The sequence below is a fragment of the Castor canadensis genome, chromosome 8 (assembly GCF_047511655.1).
Source record: "Castor canadensis chromosome 8, mCasCan1.hap1v2, whole genome shotgun sequence".
Classification (NCBI taxonomy): domain Eukaryota; kingdom Metazoa; phylum Chordata; class Mammalia; order Rodentia; family Castoridae; genus Castor; species Castor canadensis.
The window spans coordinates 140,279,913-140,305,735 of record NC_133393.1 but is presented as its reverse complement, the minus strand read 5'-3'; the positions used below and the strand labels follow the sequence as shown (position 1 = coordinate 140,305,735).

At 43.7% G+C, this 25,823-nt stretch overlaps 1 protein-coding gene across 2 annotated transcripts in view; it reads left to right on the top strand.

Moving 5' to 3' along the window:
• Positions 1 to 3,925: 3,925 nt before the first annotated feature.
• The window catches only part of Nt5dc3 (5'-nucleotidase domain containing 3), a 77,899-nt gene continuing 56,001 nt past the window's right edge, over positions 3,926 to 25,823 (top strand). The window contains exons 1-3 of one of the 2 annotated variants that reach the window (XM_074084260.1): positions 3,926 to 4,053; positions 17,728 to 17,857; positions 17,948 to 18,120. In XM_074084260.1, the coding sequence (XP_073940361.1) occupies positions 17,766 to 17,857; positions 17,948 to 18,120 (265 nt within the window). In that variant the 5' untranslated portion in view covers positions 3,926 to 4,053; positions 17,728 to 17,765. Of the gene's footprint in view, positions 4,054 to 17,727; positions 17,858 to 17,947; positions 18,121 to 20,617; positions 20,844 to 25,823 lie in introns of those variants that run through there. The other variant, XM_074084261.1, reaches the window with a different exon arrangement.

The following is a 25,823-nucleotide window of genomic DNA, read 5'->3' as shown; positions in this document are numbered from 1 at the left end:
TTTTTTCTGACAGTTCTGGAGGTGGAAGTCCAAGGTCAATGTGTCATCAGGTTGATTTCTCCTCAGCTCGCAGATGGCCACCTTCTCCCCGTCCTCTCACATGGTCTTCTGTGTGTGGGTCTAGTCTCTTCTTATAAGGACACCAGCCAAACTGGATCAAGGCCCACCCTAATAACCTCATTTTGACTTAATTATCTCTTTTTTAAAAACTGTTCAAAAATACAGTTCCATTCTGAGGACTTTAACAAATGAGTTTTGAAGGAACAAAAGTCAACCCAAACACTCGTGTTTTTTTTTTTTTTCTATTCCCATACAGAGTATAGTTTAGGAAATTCTTTCTACTTTTTAAAAGTCTGTAATCTTTAATTCAATAAAGGAGCAGGATTGTCAGGCTTTTGCAGAGTGTGTGTGACCAAAGACTGTGTCTAGGTACAGCCTACTACTTATTAATTGGCTCTATGGGTCCTGTTTGTGTGCTACTTAGTTTAAGACTGTTTTCTTTCACTGTGTCTTATTACAGAACTGGACTGGCTGCCTTTTGCAGGAGTTAGTTATCACTGGGATGACTAGCTCACTGGATCTACATTCTCATGCCATTTTTGACCTGTTCATTTGCAGAGCAGACTCGGTCTGCAGGTTCACTGTATTGTCTTAGCTCCTTGGTCCTATAACTGCCACGTGCACACAGATGTCTTATGTAAAACCAATCTCCATTCAGTATAGGTTGATGGTTGATTTACCCAGAAAAGGCTGGCTTTTGGTGGTGATAAAGAAATGCTATTAAATGCTAGTCCTATTAACACTTAACTCCTGTGGAAAAGACCTTTAAGCATCACTTTCTTTGCTGACATTTATTCCCTGCAGTCAAAGTTCTGAATAACCTGGCAAAGTCAGCATCTGAGGAGTTCTTAAAGGAAAATCACATTTTGGATTATGCTATGGAAGTTTCCAAGTTAGTGAACAACAATCCCCATGATCAAGCCACCATGAAGTTCACCGAAGGTGTTCTCATGTAAACATGGATTTTTTTCTGAAAAAGTTTTTTGCTTGTTTTCTGTACTAGCTTTTAATCTTAGGATCAATATACTTAACCACACCTGTGAGTCCATTTCCCCCTAACTGATTGGGCTAAGGAATGCTGAACCCCATTATCTCTGCTCTCCAGCTTAGTGGTTCTCAGCCAGGCACGTGGGCTGTTCCTTTGCCCTGGACACTGTTGGCAATGTCTGCAGACACGCAGGTTATTATGCCTGGGGTGGGACATGGCTATTGGTATCTAGTGGGTAGGGACCTGGGGTGCTACTAAGCATCCTACAGTGCATAGGCAGCCCCACAGCAAGGAATAATCCACCCCAGTGTTGACAGTGCCGGGGTTAACTTCGTACTCTAGTTTCTCCTTTCCCTCCCTCCCTCCCACTTTCCCTCCCTTCTTTCTTTCTCCTTTTCCTCTCCTTCCTTTCTTTCTAATTTTTTCCATGGGGTCTCATTATATAGCCCAGGTTGGCCTTGAACTTGCTATGTAGCCTAGGCTGACCTTAAACTCGTGATCCTCCAACCTCTGCCTCCCAAGTATTGAGATCCCAGGTGTGTGCCACCATACCCAACTGCTCTGGATTTTTAATAAAGATGTTACTGGGGATGGGGCTGAAGCTCAGTGGTGGAGGCTAGCTCGCAAAAGGCCCTCCTGGGTTCCAGTGCCAGTGTTGCAAAAATATAAAGATATTCACACTATCTTCTTGTAAGTGACTTTGAAATTCTTGAATCTTTACTACTATTATAAGCAGTTCTTTTTTTAAAAAAAATATCTTCCAGGACAGATTTTTCTACAAAAATAAAGGATGTTCATGAGAATTCCTTTTTTGATAGCACAATGAATATAGCTAACATTTGTCATGCCTAGTGAATCACACACATGTGTTTTATTTTCAGGTTGGTTGCTGGAAACTCTTCTCTTGCAAAAATGAAATTTCAAGAGTGCTTAAATATCAGGAGAAGTTTGTTTGGCGAGAAAAACATGCTAGTTGGAGAAATTATGGAATTTTTAGCAGATTTGCTGTTTTTCTTACCAAGAGATAATGAAAAGTAAGATTTTATGAAATGTTTCAAGAAATGTGTGTCCTTCCTACCTCCATGAACAAATAAACAAACAAACAAAAAACTGATGTCAGGAGGTCTGCAGTCACCCATGAGGGAGTCTCCCTTCTTTTGTCTCACACACCTAGGGGGACTCACACTGCCTGAGAGTTCTGTTTGGCACTGACCATAATGAATTCAAAAGGAGCTCTGGACCCACAAACCAGGTAGAAATTTTGACATCAGGGAAAGGACAAAGGAGTCCAGTGTGGTCATCGTGGGTAGCTCCCAGTATCGCTCACAGGCCTTGTGAGCAGAATGTACTCAGGTTCTCAGTAAGGATTGGGCCTTGGCTGCTGTCCGTGGGCCATACCCCATTTCTCTGTGTGCTCTGTGAGGCTGAGGCCAGAGCCTGCCTCAGGTCATACTTATCTGTTGCCCCTCCCTGCCTGGGACCCTTTTGTGATGTGACCTTGTCCTTAGCTGCCACACATCTATCAGTTTAAGGAGGATTGTGGGGCTCTTTCCCCCAGAGCTGACCAGTGTGAGCTTCTCCAGGTCTGGTCACTTCTCCTGGCAGGTTCGTGTAAGAGGAATTCTTTGTGTAGTCACAGAGAGCCAAACACAGGCTTCCTATAGTCCAGCAGCCCCCTTTCTCCACAGTGTCAGCTGATGGGATGATCATGGGTGCTGTAGATTAAATTGTGAAGTTTCTAAGTTTTGTTTTTGGACCTCCTTCTCCCTCCCCTCCCTCTTCCCCGCTGGCTTTTCCATCTGTTTTCCACTTTCCCAAGGTTGTTTTCCTTCACCTCTTACCAGTAGGTGATTTCTTCCTGCTTTTGCTCCCAGGAAGAATGTGATACTGGCATTCCCTAACACTGGAGGATAAATCAGCCTTAACCCTGAGGAAGGGTATTTAGAAGGTAAAGAGTAGTCCAAATAAGGGAGGATCTTAGGTCTCCATGTACGTCTGTTATCAGTGGCAGATGTGGACATCTCCAGTGGAGCATCCCGTGGCATTCCAGAATCTTCCTGGTTAGGACTGGCCGTGCACAGTCCTCACTCCCCGGCAGTGCTGAGCATCCCAGCACCCGGTGTGGACACTGTGGACTCTTAGTGATCTGTCCTAGCTGTGTTTATTACCGTCATTGGCTAAACACATTATTGATGCACAGATGAGCGTGAAAAGGCTGAGCCCCAGGAGGGTAATGCACAGAGCCAGCCACTGTGCCTAGCTTGGGGGCTCCTGGCTTTGGAGCTTGAGCTCTTGGCGCTCTGTGGCTCCCATAGAAGCCCTAGCATCTGCACCACCACATCCAGTGTGAGGCCAGGACTCAGCCACGCAGGTCTCCCTTCACATCCATGGTCACATTTGTCCAGGCCCTCAACACTGTTCCTCTGGACTGCTGAGTCTCCCTGCCTGGGACATCGCTTCTTCAGCTCAGCCTCCAGCTTCTACCCAGGCTGTTTCTTTGCAATGTCAATCTGATTCTACCACATTGAAATGAAATGTGAAAGAAAGCTCTTGCACATTAAAGTCCAAAACCCTGGGCCAGGGATGTCACTTACCGTTGGAGGCCCTGAGTTTGATCCCCGGCTCTGTAAAGAAAAGAAAAATTAAAAAATAAAACACAACCCCAACCTCCCCAGGTTTGCACTTTCACCTGTGAACCTCTGTTTCGGTCACCAACCTCCCTTCGAACTTCAGGAAATTCTCTGAGGGCAAAGATTAGTCTTTCTCATTTGCACTCCCCTGTCCTAGCAGTGAGGGTTTGTTGAGTGAATATATGAATGAATGCCATGTTCTTTCAGTGTAAAACTTTTTAATTAAATTTCTATTTTCTAGATCTCAAAAGAAGCAAGTAACCGAATATTATAAGCAAGTGATAAATATCAAGGAAAATGCAGACACCCTGGCCAGGTCCTCACTTGTCAAGAAGCAGCTGAGTATCAGCCTCAGTGACACCTTGTGTAAATTAGGTAACTGCTCCAGTCTCATTCTCATAAGCAGGTAGCTTTTCCTTCCTTTCACCTGCATACTTTGCTTATTTTAAAAATCTTTATTTTTAAAGCAACACCTGCTCCTCATACTTGCAACTTTTGTTGCTACCTACTTACTTTCCTTTATTAGGAAGTAATTTTTTTCCTTTTTTGGCAGTTCTGGGGTTTGAACTCAGGGCCTCATGCTTGCTAGGCAGGCGTTCTACCACTCAAGCCATGTCTCCCCGAGTCCTTTTTGTTTTAGTCATTTTTCGGATAGGATCTCAAGCCAGCATGGATCATGATCTTCCTAGTTACGCTTCCTTCATAGCTGGGATTATAGTTGTGAGTCATGACACCCAGATTGTTTTGTGAGATGAAGTCTTGCTAACTCTGCCTGGGCTAACCTGGAATTTTGAGCCTTTGGATCTCTACTTTCTGAGGAGCTGGGATTATGGGTGTGTACCATCACACCTGGCTGAAAGAAATCTTTGTGTGTGTGCGGCAGTACTGGTGTTTGAACTCAGGGCTTTGTGCTTGCAAGGCAGGTGCTCTACCACTCAAGCCACACCTCCAGTCTGTTTTTGCATCTGGAGATGGGGTCTTGTGGACTATTTGCCCAGGCTGGCCTTGAATCATGATTTTCCCAATCTCAGCTTCCCAGTAGGATTACAGGCATGAGCGTGGCTGGCTTAAATAAATCTCTTTCATGCTATTTCTTATTCTTTACACTCTGTAACAGTGTAGATTCCCTCCTTCTTCAAACTCTGGATTGAATCCAGGGCGATGTGCATGCTAGGCAAACTCTTAACCACTGAGCTCCAGCCCCAGCCCTCAAGTTCTAAGACATTGTCTACGAATAACTTTTTCATACTTATACCTGTGATGCTAATTTAATATGTGACCAGAAATAAGAAAATGATTTTTCACACCCTGATGTGAGTTATAAAATGTAGGGCTCAGTGCCTTACACCTTTGAAAGCACTTTAATGATAAAATTTGGGTTGAGGGTTTATCTCAGTCGTAGAGTGCTTACCTGTCATGCACAAAGCCCTGGGTTTGATCCCCAGTACTGCAAACAGAAGTAACAAACTTCATTAAAAACTGAAATTTAAAAAATCAGCTTTCAGTCTTCCTAATAGGAATGGTAGGAGAATAGGCATTACTCCTCGCTCTCTGGAATAAACTGACAAAGACAGATTAAATAGAAAACAAAAAGGCATCCAAACTTCTTATTGTGTTACTGGGGAAAATTCATAGCTGGGAAATTACAGGTATGGATTACCCTTCAGCCTGCTGTTCTCTAGGGAAGGGTAGGATAGGGGATATAGACAATTCTAGGCTGCTAGAGTGGCTCAAGTGGCAAAACATCTGACTAGCAAGTGTGAGGCCCTGAGTTCAGACTCCAGTACTGCTAAAAAAAAAAAAAAAGAGCTGACAATTCTAGGGGACTCTGTGGGCTTGGAGAACATACCAGGGCCCGGGACAAGATCAGTGGGTCCTCAGAACAGACAATGGATTGTCGGTGATTCTCCAGGGACACAAAGAAAGGATAAAGGATGTGACACCTGTTCAGCTGTGTTGACAAACTTGGTCTTTCTTCCTGTGATGTGAGTTCTGTTAAAGAAAGCATTTCTTCTTTGGTCAGTGAACTTCAGGCAGATCGGGGAACTTTGGAAAATTCCCCTTGATGTGCTTGGGGGTCTTGGGTAGGGGAAGCCCGACAAGGGCAGAAGGACCTGGAGTCTGAGCTTGCTTTTAAGGCCTTTTAATTTCTTTTAGACCAAAGTGCTCAGCACAGCAAAGCCACCATGTTTGGGAATGAGTCTTGTTTTCAGGGCCCTACTGCTACGTGTTGCTTCTCTTGTCACTGGTTTGTTTCCCTACATGGAAGGAGTTCGAATTCTGTTTTTGAGTGTCTTTGACCAAAAGGTGGTATCATTACTTGTGGTTTATGGTGAACATCGAGTTTCTTCTTCAGTGGTCCTAGCTCAGTTAAAAGGAATTTATTTCCTTTTTTTTTCTTTAAGTAATAGAACTTTATCAAGGTTTGGGTAGATGAAGGGGCCATATGTCACAGCAACACAAACAGTTAAAAATTGATTACCGGATGTTCCAGGTTTTAAAAGTCCTTGGCCCTGATGTCACTTGGAATTTCTCTGCAAACTCCAGTGTCCTGCTAGACACTCCTGCTCCTTCCTCCCTTCTCCTATCCCCTCTTTTTTCTTCTCTGGATTATCCTAAATTTATGTTCATTCCTTAGGAAGAGTAGTTTAGTACATAGGTGAATATTCCACTCCTTTAAAAAATTACTAATGTATATTAGTACAGAGGGGTTTCATTGTAATATTCCCATACATGCATATAGTGTACTTTGATCAAATTAACCCCCTTTATTACTCTTTTTTATCCCCTCCTTTTAAAAACAATTTTGAATGTGTTTAGTTGTTCTATTTTCATGCATTTGTATCAGGCAGCCTTCCAGGGTCACTGTCGAATGGTTTCTCAGAGCCTCCTGAGAGAGGAGGCCTCTTCTCCAGGTTCCGCCACTGCCTGGGGCCACAGTGGTCAGACCTTTCCTTTTATTGCCCCATAGTCCATTAGCTTGTTTTGCAAACAGTGACCATTCTCTGGATTCTGCCAAACATGCAAGCTGAGGAGCAGAGGTGGCCCAGGGGTGGCACATGCCACTTGGACAGCATCTGGAGATAGGCACTACTCAGCCGGATAGGGTGGGCAGCATAGAGATGACCAATGACTGGAGGCCCACAGAGCAGAGCTTCTCAACCTTTGTCCTTGGAGGAATGGGTCACTCCTGTGTCCGACAGAGGCTGCTCATCCCTTGCAGCTGGGCAGAGATGGAGCCCCCACACTGGTCATTTCCAGCCTTGGGTAGATTTTTTTTAATTCCTGAGGTAACAGAAATCTCATTTTCTACAAGTGCCACAACTAGTAACATTATGAAAAATGTCAGGGGTCCTGGCTGGTTGCCACAGGGCATAATTTGTACTTGAATCTGAACACGTGATTTTCACACTGTTGGCAATTTGGCCTCCTAGATGGAAAGGCTAGAGAAACTTTGGGTTTTTCTGACTGGGTGGCAGGGAAGAGGGGAGTGCTAGTCACGTAGAGGGTGGACGCTAGGGATGATGCCCAGTGTTTCACACTGCCAGGACAGTCCCATAACAAAGAAATGTCCAGCCCAAATATGAGAAACACATATTTCCACAGCTGAGAAACCCTAATGGAAACCAACCAAGTACTTTTCCCAGTGTGTGTGCTTACCATTCATTTCTACAATAAAACATGACTGCTTGCAGCTAAGGTGCTTGTTAGAGAAGAAAAAGGCCTAAAGTACCTGACACCAGTAGTGAAAGACCATTTTCATTGTATAGATTTGGGAATGCATGTGTGCGCACACATGTAAATATTCTTGTTTTTTATTATTAGTTATACATGGGAGTTTCATTGTGACATTTACATATGTGCTTACAATGTATCTTAATTAGATTCACCCCCTCTTTCTCCTTCATCCTCTCTCCTCCTTCACTTTCTCCATTACGCTCTCCCCTCCTGTCTGTACCCTCCCCTGGACAGGACCTGTTTTAAAACCTTCCTGTCCTTCATTTTTTAAGTATATATTGATTGTTCAAGGGGGTTTCGCTTTGGCTTTTCAGACATGTATATATGATGCTTTGATCAGATTAACTCCATCTATTTCTTTTTCTCCATCACCTTGCTCCCCTATTATCCACCAGCTTACAGTGCATTATGTTACACTGTCTTCGTACACAGATGCATTGTGTTTCAATATCATTCACTATCATTCTCTTTTGCCTTTCTCGCCTTCCTGTAGTTCCCTTGAATAGACCCACTATTATAATCTTATTCTTTCTCTCGAACACACACACACACATCTTCTGTGCAAATAGTTTTTTAGTAAAGGTTTTCAAGTTGAGGGTCAGGCATTTCACTTATAACAGAAAATGCAGATGCAGAAGTAGAGAAAATTTATGGAAAAGGAAGGACTGTATCTATTCTTACTGCTCCATGTACTGTTCTGTTGCATCAAAGTTTTGTTTTCTAGTTATGGGAAAAACACAGCATATTCATTTACTGTCAGACAACAAGCCATTTGTAGTAGTAGCAATTACATTGTGTTTATGATTTTTTAAATAAGTCTTACAAAATTGCAGTCTCTTTTCAATATCATTTTGAGCAAGACTTTTTATTTTTGTGGTACTGGGGATTAAACCCAGGATCTCATGCATGCTGGGCAAGTACTGTACTATTGAGCTACATCCCCAGCCCTTGGTTTTCTGAGACACAGTCTCTCTATGTAGCTGGAGCTGGCTTTGAACTTGCTGTGTTGCTCAGACTAGGCTCAAACTCAAGATCTTCCTCTTTCAGCCTCCACATAAAGGAGTTAAAGCATCATCTGGCTGGAGGGGACTGAAGCTGGATTTGATTTTAGGTTGGCCCTAATAAGTCACTCTTGCAAGTCCCAACCTCACTGGCCCAAGACCCCCATCTGTACAATAATTGAGTTCTTTAAGATCCTCTTCAAAGTTAATATTCTATGCTTAAATATAAGGGAAGACAGTGACCAGCAGCAAGAGGCTTTTCGGGGACATCTTGGGAGCAGCCCTTCAGGAAGCCTAGGGTGTTAGTTGTCAGAGAAAAGAGGACACTGCTAGGTGAGGGGCTAAAGGAACAGACATGGGAACAAACAAGATGTGAGGGACAATGGAGAGCTGTCAGGAGGGGCTTGGACGTAGTGGGAGTGGGAGGTGCAGAGCTGGCCAGCAGGCAGTGGGGAGGGCTGAGACAGTGTGCAGTTAGGAAGGGCGCCCTGGCCTGAAGTTGAAGAAGACTGAAGAAGGCTGTGCCAACGATCCTCTGGGGGGAAGGGGGGCTCCTGCATAAGAGATCATTGTGAAAACTCTTCCAAATTATTTTGAGCTCATAAAGATTGGGTAATTCTGTGTACAAGTACGCAATGGGGTGAATTCCTTGTCCATGTTATGTAATTTAATTCCTCCTTCATTAGCCCCTCTGTAATTTCTGCCCTCTCATTTAGCTTTATTTTTCTTTATAGTGCTTAACATAGTACTTCACTAGGTATTTATTACTGTTTTTTCCTCACCTGTCTCCCTTGCTAACAAGAAGAGACTTGAGCTATCTTCTCCACCATTGTGCACCCTGCTCTTGTGACAGTGCCTGGCACATAGGTGCCATGAACATTGCTGAGTGAGTGAATGTATGATAGAGGAAATGTCTTAGCTAATTCTGATTCACCCTGTCACTGTAGGAAAGCAAGTATGATTGTTAAGGGATTTGAATGTTAATTACTTCATGTATTCTTGTCAGAGTTCATTAATCATTCAACAAATACTTACCATGCCTTTGAGGTGACAATCTCTTAATTTAATTGCTGGGATATAGCAATGAACAGGACAGAGAGAGCCCAACACTGCCTTCATTGAGCTAGCATTAGGGAAGAAGACAACTAAATACACAATTGTCTAACTGCAATTGTGGTAAGTGTTACTATGGAGATGGGTGTTAGATAGCTAAGACACAGAAGGTTAACTACAATCAGGAAAGTGCTACTATGGGAAAACCCAAGTGCAACAGGGACCTTGATTCATCTGGTGGCGGACAGATGGGAGATGCTGCTTCAATGGCAGTGAAGCTGGGTCTGTGCAGTTTCAACAGAGGATGCTCACCAAGAAAAGTAAGGGAGAGGGAAGAGACCTCCAGGCAGCAGGGACAGAATTTTTGAGGTTACAAGGAACGAAAAGGCCCCTGCGGCTGGAGTGCAGGAGCACTGTGGAGGCAGAATGTGGGAGAAGTGTTGGGGTAGGTCTTAGCCAGGGTAAGGAGTTGCGATGCTAGCAACAGAGCAACTGAACACCTGTGCGTGTTTTTTGCCAAGTAGGTGTTAGAAAGCCAGAGTCATTCCTCTAGCATGGCCTTTGCAAGAGACTTCTGATGTAATAGTTCAAAACAATACTGTGAGTCAGAGTCACAAAGGAGCTCAAGGAGCCCCTTACCTTTTTTTCCCTTGGTGGTGGTGGTACTTGTGATTAAACTCAGGGCCTCACACTTGATGGGCAAGTGTTCTACCACTTGAACTTCATCCTCAGCCCTTTTGTTTGTATTTTGTTTTTGAGATAGGGTCTTGGCCTCAAATTTAGGATCCTCCTGTCTCTGCCTTCTGAGTAGCTTGGATTACAGGCATGAACCTCTGTGCCCAGCTCGAAGGATTCTGTTTCCGCATTCTTATTTCTTTCTACTGTGTACATTTTGACCTAACAGACTGGGAATTCCCAGGAGAAGGAATCTTACCTTTGGGTCTTCAAAGCATCAGAACAGTGCTAACTATACCTAAGTGCTCTGTCAGTGCTGGAAGTCGGAGGCCATGGATAAAACAGGTTCTTTTGGGTGTTTATACAAATTACCTTGGGTCATCCCATAGAAATAATGGCTCTGCTGTGGCTTAACAGTACTGAAAGAAACAACTCAAATCATACTTTAACCTATAGAAAACAATAATCTTTTGTTGATTTTCCAGACTTCGTTTTAGCTTATAGATTATCAAGCATGCATTAAGATGATGGATTTATAAGAGGGTGGCAAATCCTAAATTTTGTTGCTTCTGGTCCTTTTTATGAGGTGTAAACTCCTACGTGAGAATGCTTCTTGCTTAATATCATTCACAGCCCATCTCCTCTTAGCTTTGTCCAGGTTCAAGTACAAACCTTCACATAATAAAACTGTTCACTCCTAGAGATTTTAGCAGGAATCCTGACTATGAAATGAGGTCTTCTGTGATTTATGTTCCAAGCCCTCTCTGGCCAGAGCAATCTTACTGCTGTCCTTAGATAAAGTGCTTCGAATTCGCCTACTGAGAGACCATTTCAGTGGGAGAAAAGAATAGAAATGCAGCTTTTCAAATTCCATGATGTCAAGCTGAATGTTCTGTTCTGAACTGTTTATATTGGATGAAGTATGGTAGATGAACATAATGTTACTCCCCTCTCCCTCGATTCTTTTAAAAAAAAATGAAATGCTAAACATCTCTGTCAAGTTCAGAAGGAGGCAGTTAAACAATGGCACCAGTGGGTGACTCTCAGCTGGGAAAGTCAGCCGGTTTTCTTCCTTTAATCTAAAAATGCTCAGATTAGTCAGAGCCTCTTCTTGTAGCAGTTGATCCCTTAATCCAAAAGTCAGGTAAGTGGTAACAGACAAACCTTCCATTTTAGTTTTGACTCAGACGTAAGTAACCATTCTTTCCCCAAACCTTAATGTACAATCAAGGTCTCTCTTCTAAAAATGGGTCTGTGGATTGGAATTATATCAAAACACAGCATCCACAATTTCTAGTTTTGCTTTCTGAAGAGTGAAAACAATTGTGATGCAATCTGTGTGCAAGATCCTTCTCGATCGCTGCCTTGTTACCCAGATCTTTTATGGCTGTCTCACCTGCTCATAATTTGAAAGGCTGAATTAATATTTAAGCAGCTCCATGGCATTGAGTCTTTCCAAAGCATTTAGTCTGGTTTTCTTAGAAAACAACTCCTTTTCACTTCATATCTTATGACTTTGTATTGTTTTTTCTTCTTTTATTTATTTATTAGCATATTATAGTTGTAGTTTGTATTGTTTTATTAAATTACCTAATTAGACTAATGAGTACAGTTGACTCTGGGTCATGGTAGAACCCAGCTGTTAGGAACAGAAATATTGCTGCAGAAAAGGGCCTGCTAGCTGTAGGTATTTAGTCTGTCCTGGGCAGCAGAAAATATGTTTTATAGAGGAAACAGATTGCCCTGGTTAATTAAGCAAGCCAGTTTAATTGTGTTAACATAGCTTCCTTTTTACTTGTTATGTAGGTTTAAATGTTTTTAACAAGTTATGCATTCATAAATGCTATTTGTTGTAGGAAAATGTCAAATGGGCCTTGTAAGCTTAGACAGCTTTTAAAGCTGGAAGAGATTCTACAGGTCACTAAGTGAATTCTGAAGCTGAGGAAATATCAGATATGCCATATAATTTACATTAGTTTATCTGACCAGAGAATTAGATGAATTAGTTATTATAATTATTGAGGGTGGGGGCAGGGGGGAGAAATGAACCAAGCCTTGTATGCACATATGAATAATAAAAGAAAAATGAAAAAAAAAACAAAACTTGCAGACAACAGCTATGACAGCTAAAAAAAAAAAAAATTATTGAGGCTATCCTTGTAGCTAATAAGTCAGAGTCCTTTGACCTCAAACCCTAAACCCTTCCTACGATTCATGAAGCTGTAAAGATAGCTGCAATCCAATGTGTACTAGTCAGACTTTTCATCATTGAGACATCATTGAGAGAAACAGTTTAAAGAAGGAAAGAATTATTTTGGTTCACAGTTTCAGACCATGGTTAGCTTGTTCCATTGCTATTGACCTATGGTGACGCAGAACATCATGGTGGCAGGAAGGTGTGCTGGAGCAAAGATGCTCACCTCATGGTGTCCAGGAAGCAGAGAGACAGACAGAAAGGGACCAGGGCCAAGATATAACCTTCAAAGGCACATTCTGAGTGACCTACTTCCTCCAATCAGGCTCCACCTCCTAGTCTCCACTACCTTCCAATAATGCCATAAAATTATTAATCCATCAATGGAATAATCTATAGATTAGGTTAGAGCCCTCATCATCCAATCACCTCTCAATGATTGAATCCAAGCCTTCAATAAATGAGCCTTTTGGGTGGTACTTTCTATCCAAACCATAACATACCATGATATATACTGTGACAGACGTTGGAGAGCGTCTGGGGAAGCACATAAAAGAGGCAACCAGTATGACTTTCTGGAGAAAGTCTTGATACTTGGGCTGTGAGTCCCAACAGGCTTTTGGTAAAGAAGCATTTTGAGGATCAGCATGAATAAAAGCAAGGAAGGGTGAATCGGTGCTAAGAAACTCTGGAATGGGGAGAACTGGGGAATGATGTAGAAATAAATAAAGTTTAGGAAATAGGAAATCCTGTCTATCATGCTCAAAAGGTTCCAGGGAAACTGCTGGAGGGTTTCCAGCACTTAGGTGTGTGAACAGATTTGTGTTTTAGATACAACCGTCTTGTGGCAAAGTAGAGGATGAAACTGGTTAAGGGGAGGATGGAGAGTGTCCTGTGTAAACTGAGACAGGGATAGTAGAAATGAGGAGAAGAGGTCAAATGTGAGATTTAGTAGGTGAATCCAGGGTTCAGTGTTTGGTTGGCTAAAGGGAGGTGAGGGAAAGAGAAGAAAGGTAGATTCCAGTTTATGGCTATCTCACAGGCCAGCACAAGTAGGTGGACAATGTTGTTGCTGTTACAAGATAGGAAGCACAGGTTGGGCGTGGGTTGGGAGCCATGATGGGCCAACATTGAGCCTGTTAAGTCTGAATTTCCTGTATGGAGGCATTCATTGGGCAGTAGAATGTATGAGTCTGGTGCTTACAAGCTAGAAGACTGAGCTGGGGAAAACATTTGGGGCTCTTCAGCATAAACTTGGTGGTTCTACCCTGTAGAGTGGTTGAACGAGCCAAGAAGAATATCCCACAAGAAGGTGGGGAGAGCTAAATTTAGGAGAATGTCAGTATTTAGCAGGTAGTCAGAGGAAAGGGATTTAGCAAAAGATAAAGAATGGCTATAGAAAGAATTAGGACAATCATGGAAGCCAAGAAAGGAGAGTGGTGAGAACTGACCACCAGATTCAGAACAGACTTTTATTTTTAACAACATAGAGATCACAAGGAACCCTTGATTTGATGGAGTGATAGGATCAAAAGACTGATTGGTTCCAAGAGCTCATGCAGTTCTGGGGGACGACTGAGGGCGATGTTTGCCATCTGCAACCCAGGCCTTCTGAGCCAGATTAGACTCTGTTGTCAGTGAAGGCAGGTAGAGATCCCCAACCTCTCCAATGTTTTCTAGAGGGCCAAAATTGAGGGCCCATGGAAATACACAATTGCAATCTTTTATTTTTTTATTTAATGATAGCTCTTTCCCTAATCTGTTTATAGATGCACAAATGTATTGAAAACATGAACAAACTTAATTTCTCAAACTGAAAGATTTTTGGCAAAGATGCTTTAGACTGTCTAATCATCAAACAAAAAGAAACTTTGAACAAAGAGCACTCGGACACTGCAGAGTCTTTCCTCATTATTTTCAGCCCATGTTCTGAGCACAGCATTTTGGCTGTGATAGTCTTGCTGCTCAATCCCATTTGCTCTGAGTACCCAGGGGAAGTTCACTGTTGGGTGGCACCCAGGGAGTCTCAATCTCATTCACCAGGAATTTCTGAGGACCTTCACTAACACCTGAGGTCTCACGGTTACCTGGTGACAATGCAAGTAACTGTGGCCCAGGAGGAAGTAGATAGTTCTCATACAGGACTGGCATTGCAAAAATTCACCTATTTGGAGACAGAAAATATTATAAAAAGCTAGAATTACAGGTATAAGTTTATATACAACAAAGATTAGAAAGACTGTGCTTTCAAAAAATGCCACATTCTTTTTAATGAAAAGCACTGAAAATAAAGGAGGATGAGGAGGAAAATGTGCTACTTAAAATCAGAATAGTTTTCCCCTCCTCTTCTCACCTGAATTCATGCTCCAGTGGAAAAAAGGTGGCTATGTTTCTGCCCAAGACATACAACATGGGAAATGTTCCTTCCTAGGTGTAGTTTTTGGGAAAATCTCCCAAGGAATCAGTGCCACAGGGAGAATCGTGTTTTCTTCTCTCACTTCCAGAAGTTATGGTCTAGGACTCTAGGGACCTGAGAATCCTAGTTCTGCCATTTTCTGGGTTTGTGGACATACCTCACTTCTTTGAGTCTCAGTTTTCTTATTATTAGTAGGGGCCAGTACTGTCTGTCTGTAGGATTATTCTAAAGATTTCATGAGATAAAACAATCCACAAAATAAGCAGTTAAATGTTAGGTTCCTTCCCCATCCAGAGCAAAGGTTTGCAGCAGGAGGAGGTTAGGTAACTTTTCAGCAGTTCCAAGTAGCCTGTCCTGTCCTGGGTTGAGAGGACTGACCAAGCTGGTCCAGCTGGTACCAACTGCAGGGAAAGGTGGGGTGGGCTGGAGCTGTGGATCAAGGGGAAGACACCTTTTCCTGGTAGCTTACTTCCTGCCAGAAGGAATCTGTTTTTGTCCAAAAAAGTTCTGATGTTCATAATCATAGGTGCAAGTCCAGGGGAAAGGGGCCTGAGGCATAAGGTGTGTGGCAGAGGGAATCTGGGGAGTGAGGACAGCAGAAGCTGCTCCTATGAAAGTCTCAGTCCTACAGCTGTCAGTGCTTCTTAAAGGGCCATGGGGAGAATCAACTGTCACACCTGCAGGATCTGGTACTGGGAGGCCAGAGACTGTGCAAATGGGTTCCAGCTTACCAAACATGTGAGACACCATACTTTTCTTCATTTTTCCTTCCAAGGCCAATTAAAACCAAAGCAACTTGGTCATCACAAACAGGGGGCTGAAACTCCCTATAAGATTTCTAGAAAAGCTGCAGGCAATATGAGACTTGGGAGGGAGGGAGGGAGAGGGAGAGAGAGAACACACAAGCAGAAGTCACTGACACTTAGAAGGGCAATCCAGAATGGGGAAGAAGAGGCAGCCTAGGGTAGCAGTCAAGGGCATGAATTTGGTAGTGAAGCCGACCCAGGATTGTTCTACCTTGAATTAGAGCAAATTATCCAACTTCCTTCCGTTTTCATCCTTTTAAAAGACAATTTAAATGGACACACATTGAAAATTCTTTGGAAGGACATACTAGAAACCTATCTTAGTGGTTACATTTTAGAAGACTTCACAGAGGAATCGAGAGATGCTTTTCACTGATTTTTTGCTACGTTTTCATCTTGGAGCCATGTGGATGTGTGTCCTATGGAAGGAATAAATGGGAAAAAGACAAATGCTGATAGTTTATATTTTACGGGATTGCTCAATCCTCACAGATGCTAATTATTCCCATACATCTGTGGTATTAATACAGGGACTGGGTCACATGTTCCTCTTGGGAGTCCTCTCACCCTAGGGGTCTCTTTATCATGTTCAGATCAATGTCCCCTCCTGTCCCCTCACCCCCGCTTCCCGCACCAGCTTTATGTTATGTTTGTAGTCAGTAGTATAAACTCATCCTCTTAAACTTGGTGTTGGTAATGGGCAAAAGAAATAAAAGAGTACCATTTGTGAATTAGATTGTAATGTAGATTTCCTTTTTATGATTAACAAATTTTAGAATAATTAATATGAACAATAGCACCTGGCAAAAGTTTTTCTTGATTTTTTTTAATTTTGAAAAATTACAAACCCATAGAGAAATTTAAGAATGGTGTAATGAACTACTGTGTTACCTTGTTACCTTTACCTCTATTCTTGAGTTTTTAACGTTTTGCCATATTTTCATTCTCTCTTAGAGACACACACATTTTTCTGGGCCATTTGAAAATTGCAAATGTGACACTTTTACTTCAATTCTTCAGCATTTGTCTTCCGAGCACAAGGACTTTCCCTACATAACTGCAATACAATAACTAAACTAGGAAATTTAACAATTATGTAAGACTTTTATCTAATGTATAGCCCGTCTTCACATTTCCCAAGTATTCTAGTAATGCCCATTCTAGCTGCTTGCTTTTTGATACAAAATGCTATGGAAGCTAGTGTGTGTGTGTGCGTGCGTGCATGTGTGTTGCTAAGGATGGAATCCAGGCCCTCATATATGTTAGGCAAGTGCTTTACTACTGAGCTACACGTTCAGACCCTAGTGAGGATCTCACATTGTATTTGGTTGTCTATGTAGATACTTACCTAGTCTTCTTTTATCACTCATGATATCGACATTTTCATTTTGGAAGAGTTTGAGTTGTCTTTTGGGCCTTTCGCCTTAGCTTTCCTGCCCCAATGTTGTTTAATCTCTTTCTTTCTCTCTCACTCTCATTCTTTCTTTCTCTCTCTCTCCCCCTTCCTTCCTTCTTTCCTTCCTTCCTTCCTTCCTTTCTTTCCCTTTCTCTTTCCCCTCTCTCTTTCTCTTTCCCTTTCTCCCCCCTGCCCCCCACCCTGCTGTCCCCCTTCTTCCTCCCCTATTTCCCTCTCTATCTCCTTCTCTTCCTCTCCCTCCCTCCCTTCCTCCTTCCCTTTCTCTTTCTATTTTTTTGGTGGTGGTACTGGGGTTTGTGCTTGCTAGGTAGGTACACTACCACTTTGCTCAAGAACCATGCCCCAAGCCCTTTTTGCTTTAGCCATTTTTCAAATAGGATCTCACATTTATGCCTGGGCCAGCCTGGATTGTGATCCTATGTGGGTTTCCTGGATAGCTGGGATGACAGACAAACCCAGTGACCCAGCATTTATTGTTGGGTGTCTCCAGCAGAACTTTTCATCCAGGCTGGCCTGGAACTTCAAGCCTTATGATCTCCACCTCCTGAGCAGCTGGGATTATAGACGTGAACCACCACATCTGGCCTCAGTTATTTCTTCATGATCAGTCTCAAGTTAGATGTTTTTGGCAGAGTATTAAATAGTATTCTTTCAGTGCTATCTTTTGTAAATTTTTAAAAATTTTCTTTTAAATATATGAATCTAGGAGTAATTAAAAAATTCTAATATTCTTATTTTCATATATTCAGCAGGTCAAATATTGGCAAGTGACTCCTGTCATCATGCTATGATTGAGGCAGTAGGCTATTTGTATAAGTCTCTTCATATAAGGGGGAACCACCTGGGATCTTCTCATTCATCAATCCAAGGAATCCTGCAGTGAGTCTGTTTCATGTATCAAAAGAAACATGTTTCTGATTACTCATGTTGTATGTATATGACCTGTTGATAACTTTCAATCTTTTGCAGCCTTCTGAGAGAAATTGAGCAGATCCGGGGCAGGAGATGGCCTCAAGGCATGAGCCAGCAGAGTCCTGAAGGCTCTAAGAAGGGCTCTTCACTACGGGGACTCTTGCCTAAATTAAACTACCACAGCGCTCAGGGTACTAATACAGTGAACTCTGCCCTGTGTGTACACTCAAGTAAGTTACACAGGGCTCAAAGTATAGAGTTGGCAGCTCATCCGATTTTGGATAAATCCAAATATGCTTCCAGCAAAGGGAAAGTGATCTTGAGGCCTGTTTCGTGCATTTCTGCTGAGGAAAAGCCCCAAAGGAAGGCACAAAATAACGTGGAAACATGGACAGGCCCAAGAAAGGAAGCACCAAAGAAAAAGAAAGGCTGTCCCTTTAACATTATGTCTTCGGACAAGATGAATGGCTTGGTGAGGGTTTCAAGGCAAAGGATTTTGTCTGCTAGAAATGAGAGTGGAGAAGGTCAAATCACAATTTACAGTCATCCCCTGCTGGTGCCTCCTAGCACAGATAATCCCTGGGAACCCATATCTGAACTCATATCAGAAAAGTGGCTTTTTCATAGTCCAGAGTACAGCTTGATGCCACAGAAGTCTGTTTTTCAGGGAAGCTCTCAAATAGAAATGAAACTGGTAAAGACTTCAAATGACATTAGTAAGGAATAAAAATTATTGCAGGCTCTTTTGTGTCTGTTTTTCCTGCTTGTCTTTATTTAGAACTCTGTAATTGGATATTTTCTTCTAAAACACTTAGGAGGGATAATAATAGAGGTCTGGATACATTTTTTTGGCCCCTCAAATATTATAAGAACAGCTGATAAGAACAGCTTTTAAGTGGTACACATTTCTATAGTGGTTAGAATAATGTTCATCTCACAGTCTTGGTTCTAAAAATATACCTGGAAGAAATCTTACTAAAGTTCTGATGTGTGATTTTTACATTGCTGTGGTTTATTTACTTTGAATTTATGGATTCATCTAAACAAAATTGACAGTTATCATCTTTTTTATTAAACATAAATAAGAAAAGATATAAATTGGAGTACATTAAAACCATAAAGTAAGTTTAAAGAACCAAAGCCCATGGATTTGTTATCATATTTTGAACTTTTCTCCCAGGGCCTTGCCATGGTAGGCAAGTGCTCTACCACCTGAACCATGCCCCAGCTTCTTTGGGTTTTTTTTTTGTTTTTGTTTTTGAGATAGGGTGTTATTAACTTTGGGCTCTCTTCCAACTCTGAATTCTCCTCTCTCTGCCTCTCCAGTAACTGGGATTATAGGTATGTACCACCATGCCAGCTTATTTTGAGTATTTATATCATCCCCCATTTTATCAGTGATTTGTAAAACATTGTTAGTTAACAATGTAAACAAAGTTTACTTCTTGGATATCTTCATCCTATCACCCAACTAAGTCATACATACACCTAGAAAGCCAATAGGAGAGACTCAGCTGTATGACTTTAGGCATACACCTCTCTTTAGCTTCAATTTCAAGAGAGAAATGATGGAACCTATCTTCGAAAATCCAGGAGAGGATTTCATGAAATAATGTTCATAGCAAGTCTTCAACTAATGGTAGTTATTAAGGGTCATGATCTAACCTGGATGCTGCCTTTTCCCAGGCACCATCTCCTGACTCCTCCAGCCCATAACCTAAGCATATACTAGTGCCCCACCTACTTCACATATGGCAGTATGGTCTCCCTGGCAGTCAGCCAGCCTAGAGAGCTATTTCCCTACATCCCCTGGCACCCTGCTCAATGATGACCATAGAGAGGAAGTCCTTGGGGTTGGGTCCAGTAATTGTAAGGTGGGTCCTGGGTGGGTGACATCATTCTGTAGAAGACAAGTCTGACTCAGCCTACACAGAAGTGCTGCCTGGTGGGGAGGTTACTGTTTGTTTGACTTTGGTGGAACCACAAGGCCCAGAACAGGTGCAGCTAAGCCTGTAAACAAAACAGGTTCTGAGCGTGGCCAGGGGTAGGTTGATGGCATCCAGAGGACCTCTTGAGGTGGAAAACTAGCGTGGGCCACTGGCCTTCCAGGCTGTTCACTCCCAGAGCAATGTGGGTTCCCTTCAAACTTACTGGGGTCTGGGATTTTCCAGATGACCTTAGCTCACGTGTGGGACCTCCGCCCAACTGCCCTTTAAAAGACGGGCCTGAATGGATCCAAGCTGGAGATCAGGGTCATCCCAGACAGGTCCCGGAGATCCAGGGAAGGTCTAGACTGCAGAGGCCATTAATGCGGGGAGAGGTCACCTTCCGGAGCCGGGGGCAGAGCAGATGGAGTGGGGGTGGGGTCACTGTTCGCGTGCCTGGCCATAGTTAATGGGACCATCACAGAATGCAGGAAGAAGGTGGAAAGGGGCCCTACGGGAGGCGCCGGGGTCGCGTTTTGTGGCCCAGAAGCGGCGACGAGTCATTCCATTCCGTGTGGCCTCGTCACAACGCACGCCATCCCCACAAGCCGCAGGGTCAGGAAGTGACTATAGCAGGCCGCGTGCAGAACCCGGACAGCTGAGGCCCCGCCCCCGTCCTCCCAGGCCCCGCCCCGCGGCTGCCGGAGGCGGGGCTGCGCCGCCACGTGCTCCCACGTAGGGAGCCGCCCGCCCGCGGGGCTGAGCGCGGACCCTGTGCTGTCCCTGCGGCGCCACTAGCAGCCAGGCGGCGGCAGGCATGGCCACGGTGGCCGCGGCGGTGGCCCGCGGGGCCGGAGCTAGGGCGGCGGCGACGGCAGCGGTGGCCCTGCGGGGTGACTGCGGGGCTGCGGCCCGGGGACGGCCGCACGCGGGCCCCGCTCGGCCCTTGTGCACCGCTCCCGGGACCGCGGCGGACATGAAGCGCTACCTGTGGGAGCGCTACCAGGAGGCGAAGAGAAGCACGCACGGTGAGTGGCTCGGCGCCCCAGACCCTCCCGCTCCTGGGGGCTGGGGCCCTTCCGGGTCTGGCTGGGCGGCAGGTTCCCTCCCTGAGGTCAGCGGGCACCCTGGGTCCCGCGCCGGTCCCGCCGCTGACCTCCAGGACCCTGCGATCGTGACCCTCGGTCCCTCTACCCGGGACTGCGGGCAGCATCGCCTCTGCCCAGCGGCTCCGGGAAACGCGGAAAAATGCGTCCCCAGAAACTTCCGAAGTCTTTCTACTGTTGGGAAAGCTGTTTTACACTTTCTTGGGATTTTTACCCAGGAATCTGCATTGAAAGCGCTTTGGTCGGTCCTAGGGGATCCACGGGCATCATTCGGGGGACAGTCTCCCCCTCCCCCCGTTAGGTGTTGTTATTAACCAGTATTAATTACAATAACAGCCGGAGGCAGGCGCGTCCGGTTATCCTGGCTCCCGGGCAGGTGGTGACAGTGTCCTGAGGCTGATGTTTTCCCTTTTGCGAGTTGGGGTGGGGTGGGATGTGCTGTGTTTGAGATGGGGAGGGTCCAAGATGGAAGGGTTCTGGTATCTACTGACCCCAGTGAGGAGGACATTCGGAGGAAGTGTGTGAATACCTTGTGCCATGTGCACCTAGAATGAGCTGGGCTCAGTTGTTACTAAGTGAAACGGGTGACACAGAGAGAGGAGCTAATAAATACTAGAGTGCCAGCCACCAGGATTGTTTCTCAGAAATCTAACGATAGGCTTGGAAGGAGGTGCCATATCCCCATTCTAAAGATGGGAATAAGGGGGACTCAAGTTTAAGGGATCTGGCCAAGGTCAAGGTTTTGACCTCAGTCCCTAACCTATTGTCTTGTCTGCTACTCTGCTGCTTCCTAGTAGCAGGAAGCACTTGACACCACGGGTGTCAAGGGCCAGTGATAATTCATTGCAGCTTTACTTAAGGGAAGGTTCTGAACAGAAATTTAGTATTGATTTTTTGGTTAGGTTTTGGGTGGAGCTGGCATTTAGCGACAGGGAGAGAATGTTTGGTGAGAGAACCTTTGTAGAATCACATTTTCTGTCTTTTGGCCAGAAGTCAGTTTAGTGAGATGAAATCAGTGCAAGTGATTTTCTGAGTGAATTCAAAGTGGTTTAGCAATGCAGAATTCGGTGGTAGAGTGGCTGCTTTTAGTAGTTTCCCTTTGCCAGGTTTCATATTGCTTTGGCTTCCAGGCAATTGTGTGATATTGTGGAAGACTCAGCTTTGGAGACATTGGGAAGTGCAGACCTCACAGATGAAGGAAAGACGATCATCTACTCCAGCTTTTGGGCAGGCAGGATTTTTTTTTAATTAAAAAATTTGAGATAATTGTATATTTACATGCAGTTTTAAGAGATAATACAGAGGGATCTGGCATACCCTTTACATGGTTTCTCCCAGTGGCAAAATTTTGCAAAACGATAGTGCAGTTATCATAACCAGTATCATCCTTAGGTCAGTTGCCTCCTTTATTTGTGCTAGTGTGTTTATGTATGTGTACATGTGTACAGTTTTCTTGCATGTATGTTTGTGTATTCATCATCACAGTCAAGGTACTGAGCAGTTCATCACAAGGCCCTCATATTGACTCTATTTATTTTGGAGGTACTGGGGTTTTGAACTCAGGGCCTTGTGCTTAGTAGGCAAGTGCTCTACTACTTGAGCTAAACTCCAGACCTTTTTGCTTTAGCTATTTTTTAGGTAGGAACTTGCAAACTGGGCTAGTCTAGAACCTAGATCCTCCTATCTCCCATTCAAGTAGCTGGGATTATGGATCTGAGCTACCTCAACTGGCTGTTTATATATTTATTTTGAGACAGGGTCTCACTATGGCTGGTCTCAAACTTGCCATCCTTCTGCCTCCGCCTCCCAAAGCCTGGGATTATAGGTGTGCCCAGAACAATGGTGTTTTCCTTTTCATTGCCGGTATTTATGTTCCCTGGTATGCATGTACCACAGTTATACAGTAAATGGTTTCACCACAGTTCACTCATCAACAGACGTGTAGATTGCACCTAGTCTTTGACTCTTACAGATCAGAGGGTGTAAATATCATGCACTGGGTTTTTGTGTGAACAGACATTTTCATTTCCCGAAGTGTTTTAATTTTTTTTTTTTTTTGGCAGCACTCAGGGCCTTGAACTTGCTAGGCAGATGCTCTGCCATTTGAGCCGCACTGCCAGCCACATTTTCATTTCTGGAAATGCTCAGGAGAACAGTTGCTGGGTTGATGTAATTGCGTCTTCAGTTTTCTAAGAAGCAGCAGGCAAAATTTTTGCTATTCTGATCTTTTGATAAAAACTTGCTGCTTGCTGCCTGTGAGTTGTGGGAGGTCACGAAGTTTGTGTTTCTTCATCTGTGGAGTGGGGAGACAGGTAATCCCAACCCACAGGGCTCTATTGGGAAAGGATGAGTCCATCCGGAAGTCCGTTCAGTTGTGCAGGCGACACCTGAAGTGTTGGGTGATCGAGATCAGTGTTGGAGCAGAGTTCTTTTGGTCTGTGGTGTGACAGTCTGAGGGGAACTTTGGAGTGTGAACGCCTAAGTTCCTTTCCTCCCTGAGTCTGGTTTCCTCAGTTACTGTAAGGAGGTAATGTGGAACCTAGTAGCTGGAGATAATCGGTTGAGAATAGCTATTACTACTTCTTATTAAGTTACTGTCAGTCAGGGAAGCACATGTACTAAGAGGTGGAGGTGGGTAATTTAGTCCTGGGGTCTTGTCTCCTTCTTTGGGCAGACCCATACCTTGCCATGTATCCTTGAACAAATCACCTAACCTCTCAACTTCAGTTTTACGCACACACACGTGTCTCTATCTCAGCCCTGAAAACTTGGGGACTTTAGTTTGACTTTGCTTCTTCGTCCTGTCTGGGTCTGCACCATGCCTACCCTCCTCTAGTGAAATCTCTGGTAATACACCTGCCCAACCTGAGTTCATTCAACAAATGCTTAGTAAGCACCCAGGAGTGGGCTAAAGGCTATTGGTTGACAGATAACAGATAGGGAGGGACCCAGTAGGACCAAGAGGTTAGGAGAAAACACTAATACTTCCATTTTCTCCAGTTGCAAGAGGGCAAAACAATTTTGTTTTCTCTCTTCCCGATTTTGACAAAGAATTTTCTCACCTTTCTGGTCACTTGATCTCCTTCCTTAATCCAAACAGCCCCTTCAGGCATCTTCCATTGCCAGGGCCCCCAGAATGTAGCCTTCATGAGCAAATGGTCTTTCCAAAGTTTTGTTCTAATCCTTTCTTATTTCCCCCCACCACACACACCCTTTGTAATGTAAATTTCTTAAAAATAACCTAATTTTTAGATTAGTTTTGGATTTGCAGAGACATCATGTAGTTTCTATACTCCCTATGACCCTTTCTTATTCCCGAGGTGTATTTGTGACAATTAGTGATCCAGTGTTGGCACATCATCCATGGTTTACTCATATTCCACTGATTTTTACCTAATGTCTTTCTTCTGGTGGAAGAGTCCATCCAGGATAGCATTTGACATTTAGTCATTCTTCAGGTTCATTTCCCTGCTGTGGTTTCTCAGACTTTTCTCTGTTTTTGATGACCTTGACAGTTTTAAGGAAGACCACCTACTTTGTAAGACATTCCTTATTTGGGATTTCTTCCTGTCATTCTTTTAACCTGAGACTGTTGGAAGGGTAGTGTTTATGTGTTCTTTATGGAAGTCAGCTCAAAGAAAAGCTTTGGAACTCGAGTAGATGAAGTACTGCTTTATAATCTCTAGTCAAAATGTTAGACGTTGCAGTTGAACTTGGACTTTGCAGTAGGACGGTGGTTTTCATCGGGACTTGAGGGGAGTTTTGCACTGCAGAGGGTTTTTGGTGAGGATTGGAGACCTTACTCGTTCCAAAATAGGGAAGAAGGTGTGCTGCTGGCCTGTGGTGGGTAGAGGCCAGGGATGCTGCTAAACATCCTAGGTGTGCAGCCCTGCCCTAAAGTGATGAGCTTGAGGGAATCAGAGTGTGATTTTAATTTCAAGGACTGAGTCGGTTGGTGCACAGTCTCTTGTTTTTTGCTGTGCTGTGCACTGTATGTGTCGTTGAGTGTAATCTTCATCCTGCCTTGTGTGCTCATTAGCTAACTAGCCTGTCCTGTTAGGCACAGAACAGAAGCATTCCTGCTTCTCTCAGAGGGGTTGCTCCAGCTTTGTGTTTGGACAATCTAGAAGACTTTCTCTCTCTCTCCCTCCCTTCTTCCATTCCTCATCCCTTCCCTCCCTCCTTTCTTTCTCTCTCCCTCTTTCTTTCTCTTTTCTTTCAGCAGTAATCTTAGAGCCTGGGCTATTTAGGATATTTGGCTCCTTGTGAGGCTATAGCACATATTAAGCTATGGAAGGTGGGCTGGAGATGAGTGGGGAGTGTCAGAAGTTTTTATTTGGAGGTATTGAAGGATTTATTCAGAGTTCTGGGTTGAGAGCACCTAATAGTTGTGAGTGTGTATAGCACAGTGATGCAAGCAGAGCATGTAGAAAATAAAGGCACAAGGATAGTGTTCATGGCTAATGAAATAATAAATAACGATGGTAATAAACAGATTCCTCAAGGAGCTGCTGTAGGGCAGAGAGCTCCTCTTGGGATCACTTTAGAATTAGGCTGGTATTTCTCACACTGTGTTCTGCTTCTGAGAGAGGTAGTTAAAGGATATGGAAAATACATATGAAGAAGTTTTTATAGCTTGGCTTTTCAGCACTAGCTTTAGAACCAGTGCGTCAGAGCCTTTAAAATGCATGGATGTCCAAGGGAGAGGATGTAGATTTATTGTTTCCAGAATAAATTTGACATGGAATCATTTTTTTGAGACAATAAGTCTATTTTGAGGTTCTAAAGAATATACTTGGGAAGTTTTAATAATATGTCTGATAAGAATGTATGTTGCTAATAATGAAGGAGGCTCAGTTGTACCACCAGAAATATGCTTTTCCTGCCTGCCAGGGACAGAGG